The sequence below is a fragment of the Puma concolor genome, chromosome B2 (genome assembly GCF_028749965.1).
Source record: "Puma concolor isolate L17-30 chromosome B2, mPumCon1.1.hap2, whole genome shotgun sequence".
Taxonomy (NCBI): domain Eukaryota; kingdom Metazoa; phylum Chordata; class Mammalia; order Carnivora; family Felidae; genus Puma; species Puma concolor.
In genome coordinates, this window is record NC_141671.1 from 130,037,877 (window position 1) to 130,052,645 (window position 14,769).

Here is a 14,769-nt window from a genome sequence, read left to right on the forward strand (position 1 = left end):
ACTATAAGCCATACAATATAGGCATATTGGAAATATCTAAAATGTATAAACTCACTGATAAAGAAGAAAACTGAGGTCTTCAATTTAACCATTAGGTCAAGCAATTATTGGCAACATACAAATTACTGACAATAAATCTCACAGCAAGTACAGTAGCTCCAAGAATGTTTACAAGACTTAGAATCCTAAAACCACAATATTGTAAAGTTATTTACAGATTGTTGCATCCAGCCTATTCCTTTTGGAGACCCGGAAATGCAACCCAGCAAGTTAAATCATTTGCCTAAAATAACATGATTGGCTATTGACCCTTTCTGCTAAGGCATTCCCAGTTCCATTCCAGAGAACATAAATTATTCATGCAGAAAGACAAACCCAATTTTGGCAGGTCAGAGATTTCAGTGAGATGTGAATTGGTTAAGGATTGTGATTTATGAATTGAGGCAGATGTCCAGATTGCCTTATCTCAGCTGTCCTTCTGTGAAATCTACTATTGGGAGTACCTAAATTGATCTCTATTTCATCCCATTCAAAAGTCATTGGATATCTTAGGAGGAGGAGGGTAAATTACTGTAACACAATGAGAACTTCTGAGAATCAAAGAATGCTAGAGAGGAAACTTATAAAGAGATTATTTCTCCTTGTTTCCAGATGTAAAATAAGCCAAGATAGTCTGTGACCATACTCTGAAGGATTGCACATAAATCATTCTTCATTTTAAGCAAATTACCAGCATTATATAAACCACATATATTTATACATATGTACATACATACATACTTACTTATACATATAAGCACATATGCTATTATAAGACCCATGAAAGCAAGGTCTCACACATTCTCAACAATGTACATAGAAGCTGACATTGTAGGTACTCAATATTTACTGGGTTAATGAAAAAAGTAAGGGTGAATAAGCACAAACTCTAGAAAAGCATAGGTCTAAAACAGTACGTGCAGGGGTGCCTAGGTCGCTCAGTTGGTTGAGTGTCCGACTGGATTTCTGCTCAGGTCATGATCCCAGGGTCATGGGATCAAGCACCTCATTGGGCTCTACACTGACTGCGGAGCCTGTTTAAGATTCTCTCTCTCTCTCTCTCTCTCTCTCTCTCTCTCTCTCTCTCCCTCTGTCTGTCTCCCCACTTGTGTGCTCTTTCTCTCTAAAAAATAAAATAAAATAAAATAAAATAAAATAAAATAAAATAAAATAAGACAAAACAAAACATGTGACTAAATTTAAAATGTTAATTTAGAGCAACTTGTAACTAGTAATAATAAAAAATATATATGGGTTGATATGTGTTAGCCAGCATAACTAGTGCTTTTCTGCACCTTTATTTCACTCAATCCTATCTTGGTTTCTGCACAAAATTAGAGGTTTATCCCCTTTCTGGTCTAGACCACACAGGTCTTAAATGGTTTTAATCTCAGAAATAAGAGTATCTGGCCAAAGATTATACAAGACTCCCGTGGTTTAGAGCACTACTGGAAACAGTAGTAATGAATAAATGTCAGCAGTTTGTGTATGTGTGTGTACATGTGTGTATGTGTGTGTATAAGAAGTAGCAGCAGTAGTCATAGTAGAAAAATACCTGGGCCTTTCTTCACTCCTCTGCTACAGTGAAAAGCTCTAGGCAAGCTAGTGCTACTGCCTCAAATTTTAGACCATTTACTTAGGAAACTGATGGGAGTGACTTGGTCATTTAAAAAACCTTTGGAGCTAGGAGAGCAGAGGTACGTTTTAATGATTACATTTACTGAAGCTCCGCCAGGGTTCAATCTCACTAGTCTTGCTGAGCAGAAGCCCATATCTTGGCATTTCAGGAGGTTCTAAAGAAAGAGACACTCCCTCCCAAAAAGATTAAACAGAGATAGAGGAGAGACATTGGAAATAGACATGCATATTTCAATGTTACTGAGAGAGTAAATCTTGAAAGTTCTTATCAGAAGAAAAAAACATTTTTCAATGTATACAAACATCAAATCCTTACATTGTGCACCTGAAACCAATATAATGTTATATGTCAATTATACCCCAACAAAAATGTTAAAAAAAAAACAAATATGGGATTTGCATATGTTATTCATTCTTTCCTAAAATGTTCTTATGGCCAACTCTTTACGTTAGAGAAAGCAGTGACTCTTCCTTGCTTAAAAAGGATGATTAATTTGTTAACATTATGTAATCTGCATAAAAAAGAAAAATTAATAGAAAATAATAGATTCAGGTCTCAGTAAAGAAAGGAAGAATATTGGGGCACCTGGGGGCTCATTTGGTTAAGCATCTGACTTCGGCTCGGGTAATGATCTCACGGTTCGTGAGTTGGAGCCCCACATCGGGCTCTGTGCTGACAGCTCGGAGCCTGGAGTCTGCTTCGGATTCTGTGTTTCTCTCTCTCTGCCCCTCCCCCACTCATTCTCCCTCTCTTTCTCTCTCTCTTTCAAAAATGAATGAAAATTTAAAAATTTTTTAAAGAAAGGAGGAATATTCTCCCAAATGCTTTAATAATCCCCATACAGTAACTCTGTGAGGTAAATACTACCATCAACCCTAGTTGGAGAAACTGAAATTCAGAGATGGTAAATAATTTTCCTGAGATTTCAAATCTAACCACGTTGTGAAACCAGGGTTCAAATATAGTTTTTCTGATTCCAGAGCCCATGGCCTTAGATACCACATGGCTCCTCCTCTTCGCATGGACACCAAATGAGAAAGCAACTTAGCTGAATTTCTGTGGAAGCCTTCGTGGTTCTCAAGTGCTCCCCTGGCACGCGTTATACTTTGTTAGTTCTCTGCTTGGCTTTTCCTCTTCCTGTTGAGGTCAGGCCAGGAGCATGGGATAATGGCCAAGCTTTGGAGCACCATCCAGCTGCTGTGTATCCCAATAACCCCTGAGATCTTCCCAGGAGAAAATAAGAAAGTCTGGACTTATTTCCCCTTAATTCCTCATGTTTCAGGGTCCTAGTAATCAGCCTAATAATATTCTCATGTGCCCGCAGCCCCACCAGTTAACAGGCAATTCATTCACTATCTTTCACTACCTGGTTTTACCACTTACTAACTGTAACTCGGGATAAGTTACTTAACCTCTCTAGGCCCTATCTGTAGAATAGACCTGTAAGAGAACAGAGCTGCAAGAATTCAGGGAGACCATTTGTTTTAAATACTTAATAGCAAATAGAAACCATTCCATAGGCTAATACATTGTTACTGGATGTTTATTGTAGACCAGTTTTTTTCCCCCCATCTGCTCTAGTTCTTTTCCCGTCCCTTTCACATCAGGAAGAAAGGGCTCAGTGGGCAGCATATACCCATGGCCCCAAACTGTAGTTTTCATTAATTGATTCTAGGCTTTTCTAGGAAGAAAGCACAAATCCTTGATTTCCAAAATGCATTTTGAAACAGACATGATTCTTGAATATCAGATTTCCTCAATTAATGCCCTTCAGTCTCAGGCTTGATTGTAAAATCACTACAAATTCTTCGCCATCGGAATGTAATTTCAGATCTTCCTGCTGAGAGCTGGAGTCCAAGTTTGCTGTGAGACTTGCTTTCGCCAGTGGGACATTAGCACCTCTGAAGCAAGCAGAGGCTTGAAATGCTTTCGCACTTTGGCCTTTACAATTCTTTCTGCTTTGGAAACTCTGTAACGCCCTCCACAAGCAGAAGTCTGGGCCAGTCTCCAGAATGACAAACAGACATGTGCTTTAGTCACCCTGATCACTCTCCCCAAAGTCTGCCAACCTCTAGGCATGTGAGTTAAGTCATCCCGGATAATCCACATAGCAGCTGACCTGTTGCCTGACCACATTCGCATGCAAGAACCCAGCAGAGATCACTGAGCCACCCAGACCAGGAGAAATAACCACTCAAACCATGAGCTATCTGAATGTTTGCTATTTGGCCATTAAATGTGAGAGTGCCTTGCTATGAAATAATTCTTAACTGGTACGGATATTGGTACTAAGCAATATGACTGTAGATCCTTCAAGCGGTAGTAGCCATTTCTCAAATCTGGGTTGGCTTTGCCTAATGTAATATTAGCAAACCTAAAGCAAGCAGAGGACTAAATGATGCTTGCACATTGGGGATTGCCTTTTTTTTTTTTTTTTTTTTTTTTTTTTTTTGCTGTTTCTGGTACTCTGCAAGTCTTAGCATGTAAAGCAGCTCGGGTTGTCATCTTAATTAACAGCTCTACTAATTGCCATGCATACGAGGCCAGCATCACTATAGCCACTGTCTTATCTGGTGAGTTTATCTTACATTTGGAAGGTAAAACTAGGCTTTCATCATTTCTTGGGACTTTCCCCTTGGGAGCCAGTTGTCCACAGAGATCAGCACTTCTACTCTGTTCTCATACATAAATCTCATAGAGGGAGGGAGGCACTTCATGCAGGGAAGGCAGCCATGATACAGCACTGACCAGGCCTGCACCTGTGTCTGCCTAGGAATCGCACTTTCCCAAAGAGATAAACCATGTCCCTCCTCCAACATAATCTTTATGGTGATAAGTATAATAAGGGCACTATTCTGGCCTCCAACTGCTTTACTCCTTTGCCTTATGACTCATTTGAATCATAACCTATAAAGGGAAGAGCAGTATTATTTATTTGGCCTCACATGGATCCCAACAATGAAAATGATACTGTGTTTCTCCCATCTACATATGCAATTTCACACAATTAAGGTCCAAGCCAATTTCTCTCATCTCTGAAAAAACACAGGAAGACTTTGACGGTTTCTACCTGTCTGACCCTAGCATATGTTGGTCTAAATTATCACATTCATTACTGTACATGGTAGAAATCAAAGAAGAATTCATCCCATGCAAAAGATTGTTTTGGCTTTTGGATGCTTCTTCATAGGAATTGACACACAGCAAACCTGGAATTCTTTTTCTGGACAAGATGAGAATATAGACCAATTGCTCTCATGCAACAGCTCTGAGGGATCATTATGTTGTCCATGTTTTTTTTTTTCCCCCTATCCTCTACAACACCGATTTAACAAGTCCACTGCCCCTTGCCCATTGGCTACAACTGCATGTGTTATACAGTTGCTTCTTCACTTGCTGAGGAGAGCAGTGCAGTTGTCTAGAGTTACAGCCCTCACAGATTGCAGATCACAAACAAAACAAAGATGAGAAATGCAGGTAAAGGAAGCAGATTTGATTCACCATTGGCTGTAGGGAAGTATCAGTGGGTGGAAGATATTATACAGATATATCAGTTGGAAGGCATTTCCTTATCTGTTTTGGCCTCTGCTGATCTCAGCACCCATAATAATGCCTAGCAGACGATGTATCTACTGAAGGACAAAAGAAAGGAAGACAGGATTGTTCACACGATTTGTGCCAGATCCCAGTTTTATCTTGGTTGGTAGGAAACTATCTTTTACTTAGAATAGAGATCTAACCACAGATTTTTTTATGTCCATGGTAAGCGTTTGACAAGAAGATAAATATGGCAACACATCAGTAATATCCGATGCTGTAACACCTATCATAATCTGTTACAATTTCTTAAATGTCCCAGAAATTAGTTCTATTCCGTAAAGGTAAACAAGAAAGAATCAGGAATATTTTCTATGTGCTTATCTTTTCAGATACACCGAAATGGAGGGGGAGGGGGAAAAATCACTTGACATTTTGGAGAAAACTCTAAGCTTAAGAGTCCACTGATTTACCAGTAGGCAATTCTCAGGTAACTGAGAGGCACTGAGTGTTCAGAGCCCTTGTTGAGCTGGCCTCTTGCTTTGCTAGCATCACCGTCTGGCTGGCTGGCTATGCTGACAGTGTAAGTCAAGGGATTATTAGATTGAACACATGCCCTCAGCTTTTCTTTGTTTTTGTTTTGCTTTGGGACAGAGATAGGAAAGTTGACTGGGGCCCCAGAGATCTATGAAAAAAAAAAAAAAAGACAGAAAAGGAGGAGGGGAGAGAAATTTGCAGTGATAAGTGTTTTCTGCTGTAAGAGTCATGGGAGAATATGAGTTTGATTCTGGCAGAAGCAAAGTGGCAATGTGGGTCAAGAATTAACCCACAGGGATGCCAGGATAACAACTCCTGAGACATGTCTCTAAATTACATCAAAAACTTCTATGAAGGATGTGTAAGTATTACGCAAACAAAAAACAAACAAAAATAATTGTTTGAGTCTTGTCTTGTATTTTAATCTGATTTGCATAAGTATTGATGAATGAGAACATCTACATATATGGAGAATAATATAAACATCAACCATATACTTCAAAATATGCTGAATTTAAAACTATACCCTGAATAATTCAGGAAGTACTTTTAGCTATTAGTGTTTTAAAGTAGCTCACTATCTCTCAATTCAATAATTAAGAAGCAGAAAATAAGCTGTAATGACAATTAAATAAACATCATTTGGTTGTTAAGATAGTATGCATACCAATGAGTTTAATGTTAGATTTGTTATCTAATTTTCTAAAAGAGGTCCCAGATATTCTAAGATTCTCTTGATTTTATTGCAGAAGGATTAGGGGGGTAAGGATATTCATTGAATTCAGAGCTGTTTAAATATTTCCAAAATTGTACATTTGATTAGCAACGTGTCCCTGATAGTTGCATTTCATATTTTCAGAGTTAAAAGGGCTGGGCAATCTCATAATGCAGAATTTGTATTGGGCTTAATGATGTCTAAAGTTATATCTTGCTTCAGAAATTCATGAATATTAAATATTTTTAAATGTGATCAAGAAAACATCCTTTAACATGTGCTTCTTTAATGTTTGTTGTCAAAACGTTTTTTTCTCCTAAAATCACTAACAGGTGAAGCCTCCAACTGTGATTGGTCAATTCCACACCCTATTCTTTGGATCAGTAAGAATGTTCTTCCTTGGTGTGTTAGGCTTTGCGGTCTATGGGAATGAGGCTTTGCACTTCAGTTGTGATCCAGACAAAAGAGAAATAAACCTCTTCTGTTATAATCAGTTCAGGCCAATCACTCCACAGGTAAGTTTTTCTGTGGGCACGTAAGCCTTACTCTACACTGGATAAAAATTGGTTTCTTTTTAAATGTAAAATAATGTCACAATAAGATGAAGAATGTCCTAACAGGCATTGTTTGTAGAATTATTACTTTTTCTCTAACTGGCTGTATATTTCAGGTGAATTAATATGAGTTGGTCAAGAGTTTCTTCCATCTCCAGAATTCTGTTATCTATTGATGTTAGAATTATACTCTAGACCTGCAATTAGAATATGGAAATTGGGTAGCTACTAAAATAAAATTAATAATTGGTAGATGATGACAGCAAAATATGACATTTTCACAATCACTAAGATGTTTAACATTTTAAATATCTTAGTAAGTAAACATGTTCAATAATACTATCTTCATTATATTATTTTTATTGCTTGCAAGACTTATGAAACATAGAATTCTTGTTTGCTTCTCTTGAGAGACAGTCTCTTTAGGGTGTTTTTGGTAACATGTGGATTGATTTGACTAAGATATTTCTGACATACTTTAGGTGTTCTGGGCGTTACAACTAGTGATTGTCCTGGTTCCTGGCGCTATTTTCCATCTTTATGCTGCATGTAAAAGCATCAATCAAGAATGCATTCTTCAAAAGCCTGTCTACACTGTGATTTATATCCTCTCTGTTTTATTAAGAATTAGTCTAGAGGTGATAGCATTTTGGCTTCAGATTCACCTCTTTGGTTTCCAAGTTAAACCTCTCTACTTGTGTGATGCTGGATCTTTTGGGGAAAAATTTACTATTATAAAATGCATGGTGCCAGAACACTTTGAGAAGACCATTTTTCTCATTGCAATGTATACATTTACTGTAATTACAGTAGTATTATGTGTTGCTGAAATTTTTGAAATCATATTTAGAAGATTATGCTTTCTAATTAGACAATGACCAAAAGGTTGACTACCTGCCGATATGCCACAATTCTTTATCAGTCATGTTCATTTAGTTTCATCTTATTCACTAGTCAGTGAAATCTCAATTTCACACATAAATATCTATTCTTTAAACTTATCTCAGTGTGTCTAAACTTTATGTCTAATATAAAATAGAATACTAAGTTCCAAGGCGAGTATTCTTGAACAAAGATTTCATTCTATTTTAATTTTGTCACATATTAGAAAATATATACAGAACTAATGTTAAGTCTTTTTAAAATAGAACTTGTATAGAGTTCTCACACATCTAACATCTTAATCACAGTATTTTGTGGCCAGAGAAGTTTTATTATCTCTTCTACAGAGTGGAAAATTGCATCTTAGGGAGGTTAATATGTATGCCCAAAGTCATACAACCACATTAGAATTAAGATCCCCTAAATATAAAGGCTGAACACTTTTGGCTAAACTTTGAGGGTGTAATTATATTTGCATTCATATAAATATAACTTATTTAAGTGCAAAAGTTGTAAATTAATTATTAAAAGTCATTCTATAGTTTGATCACTAACTTAAAGAAATGGAGTAATTACATTTTTAATATTATACTGTTTTCTTGAAATTTTTAACATCAAATGATATGGTAATATAGCCACCAAATAAATTAAAAATGCTATGGCAAATATTGTGAATGGCTTCCTTGTTTCTTTTTTTTTTTAATGTTTCTTTATTTTTGAGTGGGGGGGGGCGGCGGGGAGGCACAGAGAGACAGGGAAACAGAAGATCAGAAGTGGGCTCTGTCCTGACAGCAGAAACCCTATGTGGGACTTGAACTCAAGAACTGTGAGACCATGACCTGAGCCAAAGTTAGACACTCAGTTGACTGAGCCACTCAGGTGTTCTGGTTTCCTTGTTTCTTATTGAAGAAAAACAAAACAACAAAAAACAAAAAACTCTGTGCTCACGGATATCCTAATAATGATAGCTTTTATGGTCGAGATTATTGAAATGGAAAAGTATATTTATATTAAGTTAGACTTCCTAAAGAGTTATAAAATTATTTCAAAGAAATTTATGTTAGTTCAGTGTATTTTTTTATCTTTACCAATAATCATATCTATTTGATATCATTTGAAATCTTTTTTTTAAAGTTTATTTTGAGACAGGGACAGAGAGAGACCGCAAGTGGGGGAGGAGGTAAGAGAGAGGAGAGAGAGAATACCAAGCAGCTCTTGCTGTCAGCACAGAGCCCGATATAGGGCTTGATCTCAAGAACAGTGAGATCATGAGCTGGGCTGAAATCAAGGCGCTCCTCATTTATAATCTTTATGTATGACCGCCTTGTACTGATGCCTCATTAGTAAAGAAACTATAGTCAGTCAAATACTGAGGTTTTCAATTTTTCTTAACTATTATTCAGCCTATGCTTAATATCATGAATTTCTCGACTTAAGGATTTTAAATAATTGAGGCTTCCTCCACATAAAAAGCACAGGAGAAAAGCCAACTCACTTGCATTCAACAAAGAGCTGCTAAGTATCTGTCAGTTAGCATGTACTGCATTAAGAGTTCATATACAAAGATTGGGGTGCCTAGGTGGCTTGGTTAAGCACCCAACTTCAGCTCAGGTCATGACCTCATGGTTCATGGGTTCCAGCCCTGCCTCAGGCTCCATGCTGACAGTGTGGAGCCTGCTTGTGATTCTCTCTCTTTCCCTCTCTCTCTGCCCCTCTCCAACTTGCACTTTCTCTCTCTCTCTCAAAAATAAAAGATAAACTTAAAAAAAAAAGAGTTCACATACAAAGATAACCAAGATTTAGTATCTTTATGAAATGTTTAGTGAGTGGTCGGTGACATCCCAAAAGAGTGGGGCTGTGGAAATAGCCCACCCTGAAGGGAAGAAATATTTATGTATTCACTATCTTTGTTTCAAATCACTGCAGGGCACCTGGGTGGCTCAGTCAGTTAAGGGTCTGACTTCGGCTCAGGTCATGATCTCACAGCTCCTGGGATCAGGCCCCACATCAGGCCCTGTGCTGCCAGCATGGAGTCTGCTTGCGATTCTCTCTCTCTCTCTCTCTCTCTCTTTCTCCCCAACCCCTGCTCATGCTTTCTCTCTCTTTCAAAATAGGGGCGCCTGGGTGGCGCGGTCGGTTGAGCGTCCGACTTCGGCCAGGTCACGATCTCGCGGTCCGTGAGTTCGAGCCCCGCGTCGGGCTCTGGGCTGATGGCTCAGAGCCTGGTGCCTGTTTCTGATTCTGTGTCTCCCTCTCTCTCTGCCCCTCCCCCGTTCATGCTCTGTCTCTCTCTGTCCCAAAAATAAATAAACGTTGAAAAAAAAATTAAAAAAAAAAACAAAACAAAATAAATAAACTTAAAAAAAAAAAAAAAAAAAAGAATCCCTGGCCCTATGTGCTAATAAACAGCAACAATGTTTAGTCCACTTTATTCTTATTTCCAGATTCTCTACAGATAACACATTTTTGGATCTATTTTCCTGCACCTTTGGAAGGCTGTTTGTTTGTTTATTTTCGATACCAGACATTGTGTGTTTTACCTTGTTGTTGGATGTGGGATACTTTTGTCTTCCCATGAATATACTTAAACTGTAATGTGGGGCGCGGATAAGTTGCTCAGAAATGGTTGATCCTTTGCAGTTGATCCTTTCAAGTTTTGTTAGATGGGACTAGTGCAGCTCTCACTGAAGGACTAATTTTGCCCCTTTACCAAGGCAAACCCTTTCTGAGTACTCTATCAGATGACCCATTAGTATTTTGGAAATGTTATGTTTCTACCATCCTCAAACTGGTTCATTCCTCTTAGTCCCTTTGGGCTGCTATAACAAAGTGCATACACTGGGCGGCTTATAAACAACAGACATTTATTTCTCAGTTCTAAAGGCTGGAAGTCTGAGACCAGGGTGCCAGTACAGTGAAGTTCTGGTGAGAACCCTCTTCTGAGATACACACTTGTCCTGGTAGAAAAAGGTGAGGGCACTCTACGGTTCCTTTTATAAGGGCACTAATCCCATTCATGAGGGCTCTACCTTCATGACCTAATCACCTCCCAAAGGTCCTACCTCCTACCATCACACTGGGGGTTAGGATTCTAAAATATGAATTTTGCAGGGGACACAAACATTCAGCTTATCACACTCATGAATGCAACATAAATTGCTATAACTATAGGAAGCAAGTCTTTGCCGCACCCAAGAAGGGAGAAGAGCAAAGGACCTTCTTCTGGTTTGCCTCTTAGGATTTTTCTCAGGGAAGATTTTTTGTTTTTTATTTTTTTCTTTTTTCCCCAAAAACCCACAGCAGATTTCCCCTTAGTGTCACTAATCACTCTGATCTATACTCTGATTCGTCCTCTAGGACATTGTCAAAGTTTAACTCTTTTTACAGAGATTTTCTACTTTGGCTATCAGGAAAAGCAACAAGTCTCAATCTTGTGTGAATCTTGAATATTGTTCCTTTCAATCTTTTCAAGAGTTCTTCTCTTTTAAAGATATTTAAAGATGTTACACCGATCAGGACTCCATTGGAGACCCTTTACAGATCTATGGAGCTCTCTTGCTTTGCAGTTCTCTCCTCTAAGGTAGCTTGCCCTGCAAAATCTAGCCTCCTTTCCCACCCCTGCCCCCCTCCCCATACTCTCTATCCTCACTGGACAGGTAATGGCATTTCTAAGCCACCATAAAAACCCTGCTTACCTCTGTTTCCTTTTAGCAAACAGTACCTGTTATTATGTTTAAAGATACAGATTCAGTGAGGGAGTTGATTTGGACAATCTTTAATTCCTTACTATTCTACTTTTTTATGATTTCATTTCATTGGTAATTATATCAGGATTTTAGCATACAGCTATATACTCCTGAATAATAAATGATATATATAAATATGGCATTTATAAAGTAAATATCAAATATTTATTAAAAAAACATACTTTCTAACCAAAATGCAAATGTAGTAAAAAATTAGTAAGAATGTAAAAGCTAAACAAATACTTAACCATTTGAAAATACATTTAAAATTATTTCATAAAAAGCTCTTGGATCAAGTAAGTTAATTTAAAATGAATTTTTTTTCTGTATTTATAAATGAACAGTCAAATGCTACATATTAAAAGCCATGAGATGGGACCAAATCTGTAGTACACAGAAAATTGACAGCTGAAAATATATTTCTTATTAAAAAGAAATAATAAATGTAATTTAAAAAGTAAAAATAAGAACTCCAAAATAGAACTAAAAAATACAAAAATAATTCAGGGCCCCTGGTTGGCTCAGTTGGTTAAGCCTCGTGACTCTTGATTTCAGTTCAAGTCATGATCTTACAGTTAGTGAGTTCGAGCCCTGTGTTGGGCTCCACCCTGACAGTGTGGAGCCTGCTTGGGATTCTCTGTCTCTCCTTCTCTCTCTGCCCGATCTCTCTCTCAAAATAAACAAATAAACTTTTTTTTGAAAAATGTTAAAATAATTTAATAAGGATAAAGTCAGAAAGTACAGTAATAAATTAGAAAACAAACATATAAAACATATAAAATACAAATATAAAATGGTACTAGAAAACAGTAATAAAATAGATAAATCTGGTGGATCAAATTAAGCGTGATAGTATACTATTATCAGATCCTTACAATATATAAAGTTGTATATTATCAGTTAAAGTATATTGTGGTAATATATCTTTAGATATATACTATGACATATAAGCTGATAAAACAAAACAAGAAAATTTGGGCTGAAAAGCCAACAAAGTATATTAAATGGAATCATAAAACATGCAATTAGTCCAGAAAGTCGCAGAAAGAGAAAAGGGAAACAAAAAATCATGGGACAAATTGAAAGCAAGATAAGACGGTTGACCTAAACTAAAAATATCAATAGTAGCAATATGTATAAAAGCTCTTACCACCCTAAACAAAAACAAAGATTAAACGAATGCACTCTTTTAAAAGCCAGACCAAACAATTAACAAGAACCCCACTTTAAATATTTCTGAATACTTAAAGATTTAGTACTTAGGCCATTCAAATATATTTACAAATAGATTTTAAAAAAGGGAAAAAGATGTATCATGCAAAAGCGTTAGAGAGCTGAAGTGGCTATAATATAAGAAAACTCAAGTAGATTTCAGGGTAAGGGATAATGACAGGGATAAAAGAGACATTTAATAATGATTAAAGTGTAATATCACCAGGAATCATAACAGTTCTGTAATGTCACCAGTTACAGAGTAGTAAACTACACGAAGCAAAACTTGATAAAATTCAAAAAAGAAATAAATTCAATTATAATTAAAGATTTCAACACCCATCTCTCACTAATCAAGAAGATAGAAAGAACATCAGAAAGGATATGGGAGTCTTAAACGTTACTAGTAGATGACTTGAACTAATTGATATTTAGAAATCACTTCACCTAACCACAGCAAATTATATACATATTTTTTTCATGCATATATGGAACATTCACCAAGGGAGACTATTTGCTGGGCCATGAGAAAGTCTGAAGGAATTAAATCACAGAGTATATAAGCTGATCACAGTGGAATTAAACTAGGAATTAATATGCCCAAGTATTTGAGAAACTAACAATACAATTTTATTAACCCATAGATTAAAGATGAAATTATGTGGAAAATTGAAAACTATTATAAACAAATGCTAATAAAAACATGATTTCTGAAAAATTATGGAAAACAGCTAGAAGACTCGTTAACAGAACATTAAAAGTTCTAAATGTTCTGGTAGGAAAAAAATTGAATTATAAAGTGATTTAAGCCTCTCACCTTAAGAAATTATAAAAAGAACAGTTTAAATACAAATTAAATAGGAGGGAAATTTGTTTCAAAAGCACAAAACTTTGAAATAGAAAACTGAAAGACAATAGAAAAAAATCAGTGGAACAAAAAGTGGTTCTTGAAAAGATTAGTAAAACTGATACATTCCTCCATAGACAGATTGAGATAATAAAAGATAAAATGAAAATTACTCAGATCATAAATTAAAAAAAAGGGGCATCTCAACAGAATATTTAAATGATTTTAAGGAAACATCATGAACAATGTTATGCCAATAAGTTTGCTACTTATATAAAATGAACAAATTCCTTGAAAAGCATATATTATTAAAAACTTAATTAAGCAGAAAACATGAATATCTTTATACTTATTAAAGAAATTACATTAAAAATCAAAAGCCTTCCCACAAAGAAAATGCCAGGACCAGGCAGCTTCGCTGGTGAATTCCATCCATGCCCTCCTCTACCTTGCATAGATTCAAGCCCCAATCTGGAGGGTGATGTAAGATCCTTGAGCAACTGTTCAGAGCTGGATGGATGAGAGTTTGGGTCTGTCTTCATAGTAACTACTTCATTATAAAACATCGACAAGAAAAAACAACTTCATGTTAAGATTTATTTTGTTTCACAGCATAATTTCAATGTGCTGTTAAGCTAACAGTCTCTGTTACTTTTCTCCCTCATATCAATTATCCTCTCCTAATGGGAGTTCATTACTTAGAAAGAAGAGAGCGTGTGTTGGCAGATGGAGTAAAATCCAATTTTAACCACTTCACTTACTTGCTTACATACCCTTTCTTCCTAGAACATATGCCAATGAGAAAGAGACCTGAGCAACCTCCAGTCCTGAAAGGAGAGATCAGGAGAATAACAGGAAGGGGTGCTGGGTGGTTCAGTCACTTAAGCATCTGACTTCGGCTCAGGTCATGATCTCACGGTTGGTGGGCCCGAGCCCCAGTCGGGCTCTGTGCTGAAAGCTCAGAGCCTGGAGCCTGGTTCGGGTTCTGTCTCCTTCTCTGTCTGCCCCTCCCCTGCTGATGCTCTGTCTGTCTCTGTCTCTCAAAACTAAATAAATATTTA

General features: G+C 36.8%; 1 protein-coding gene across 2 annotated transcripts; it reads left to right on the top strand.

Moving 5' to 3' along the window:
- Positions 1-6,074: 6,074 nt before the first annotated feature.
- Positions 6,075-7,899, top strand: GJE1 (gap junction protein epsilon 1). 2 transcript variants are annotated; one of them, XM_086705964.1, is made up of 3 exons: positions 6,075-6,113; positions 6,800-6,994; positions 7,504-7,899. In XM_086705964.1, the coding sequence occupies exons 1-3, from the start codon at positions 6,075-6,077 to the stop codon at positions 7,897-7,899; spliced, it is 630 nt and encodes a 209-aa protein (XP_086562090.1). The 2 variants fall into 2 exon arrangements, with proteins under 2 accessions (XP_086562090.1, XP_025781898.1); XM_025926113.1 differs by having other exon boundaries at positions 6,800-6,982.
- The last annotated feature ends 6,870 nt before the right edge of the window (positions 7,900-14,769 follow it).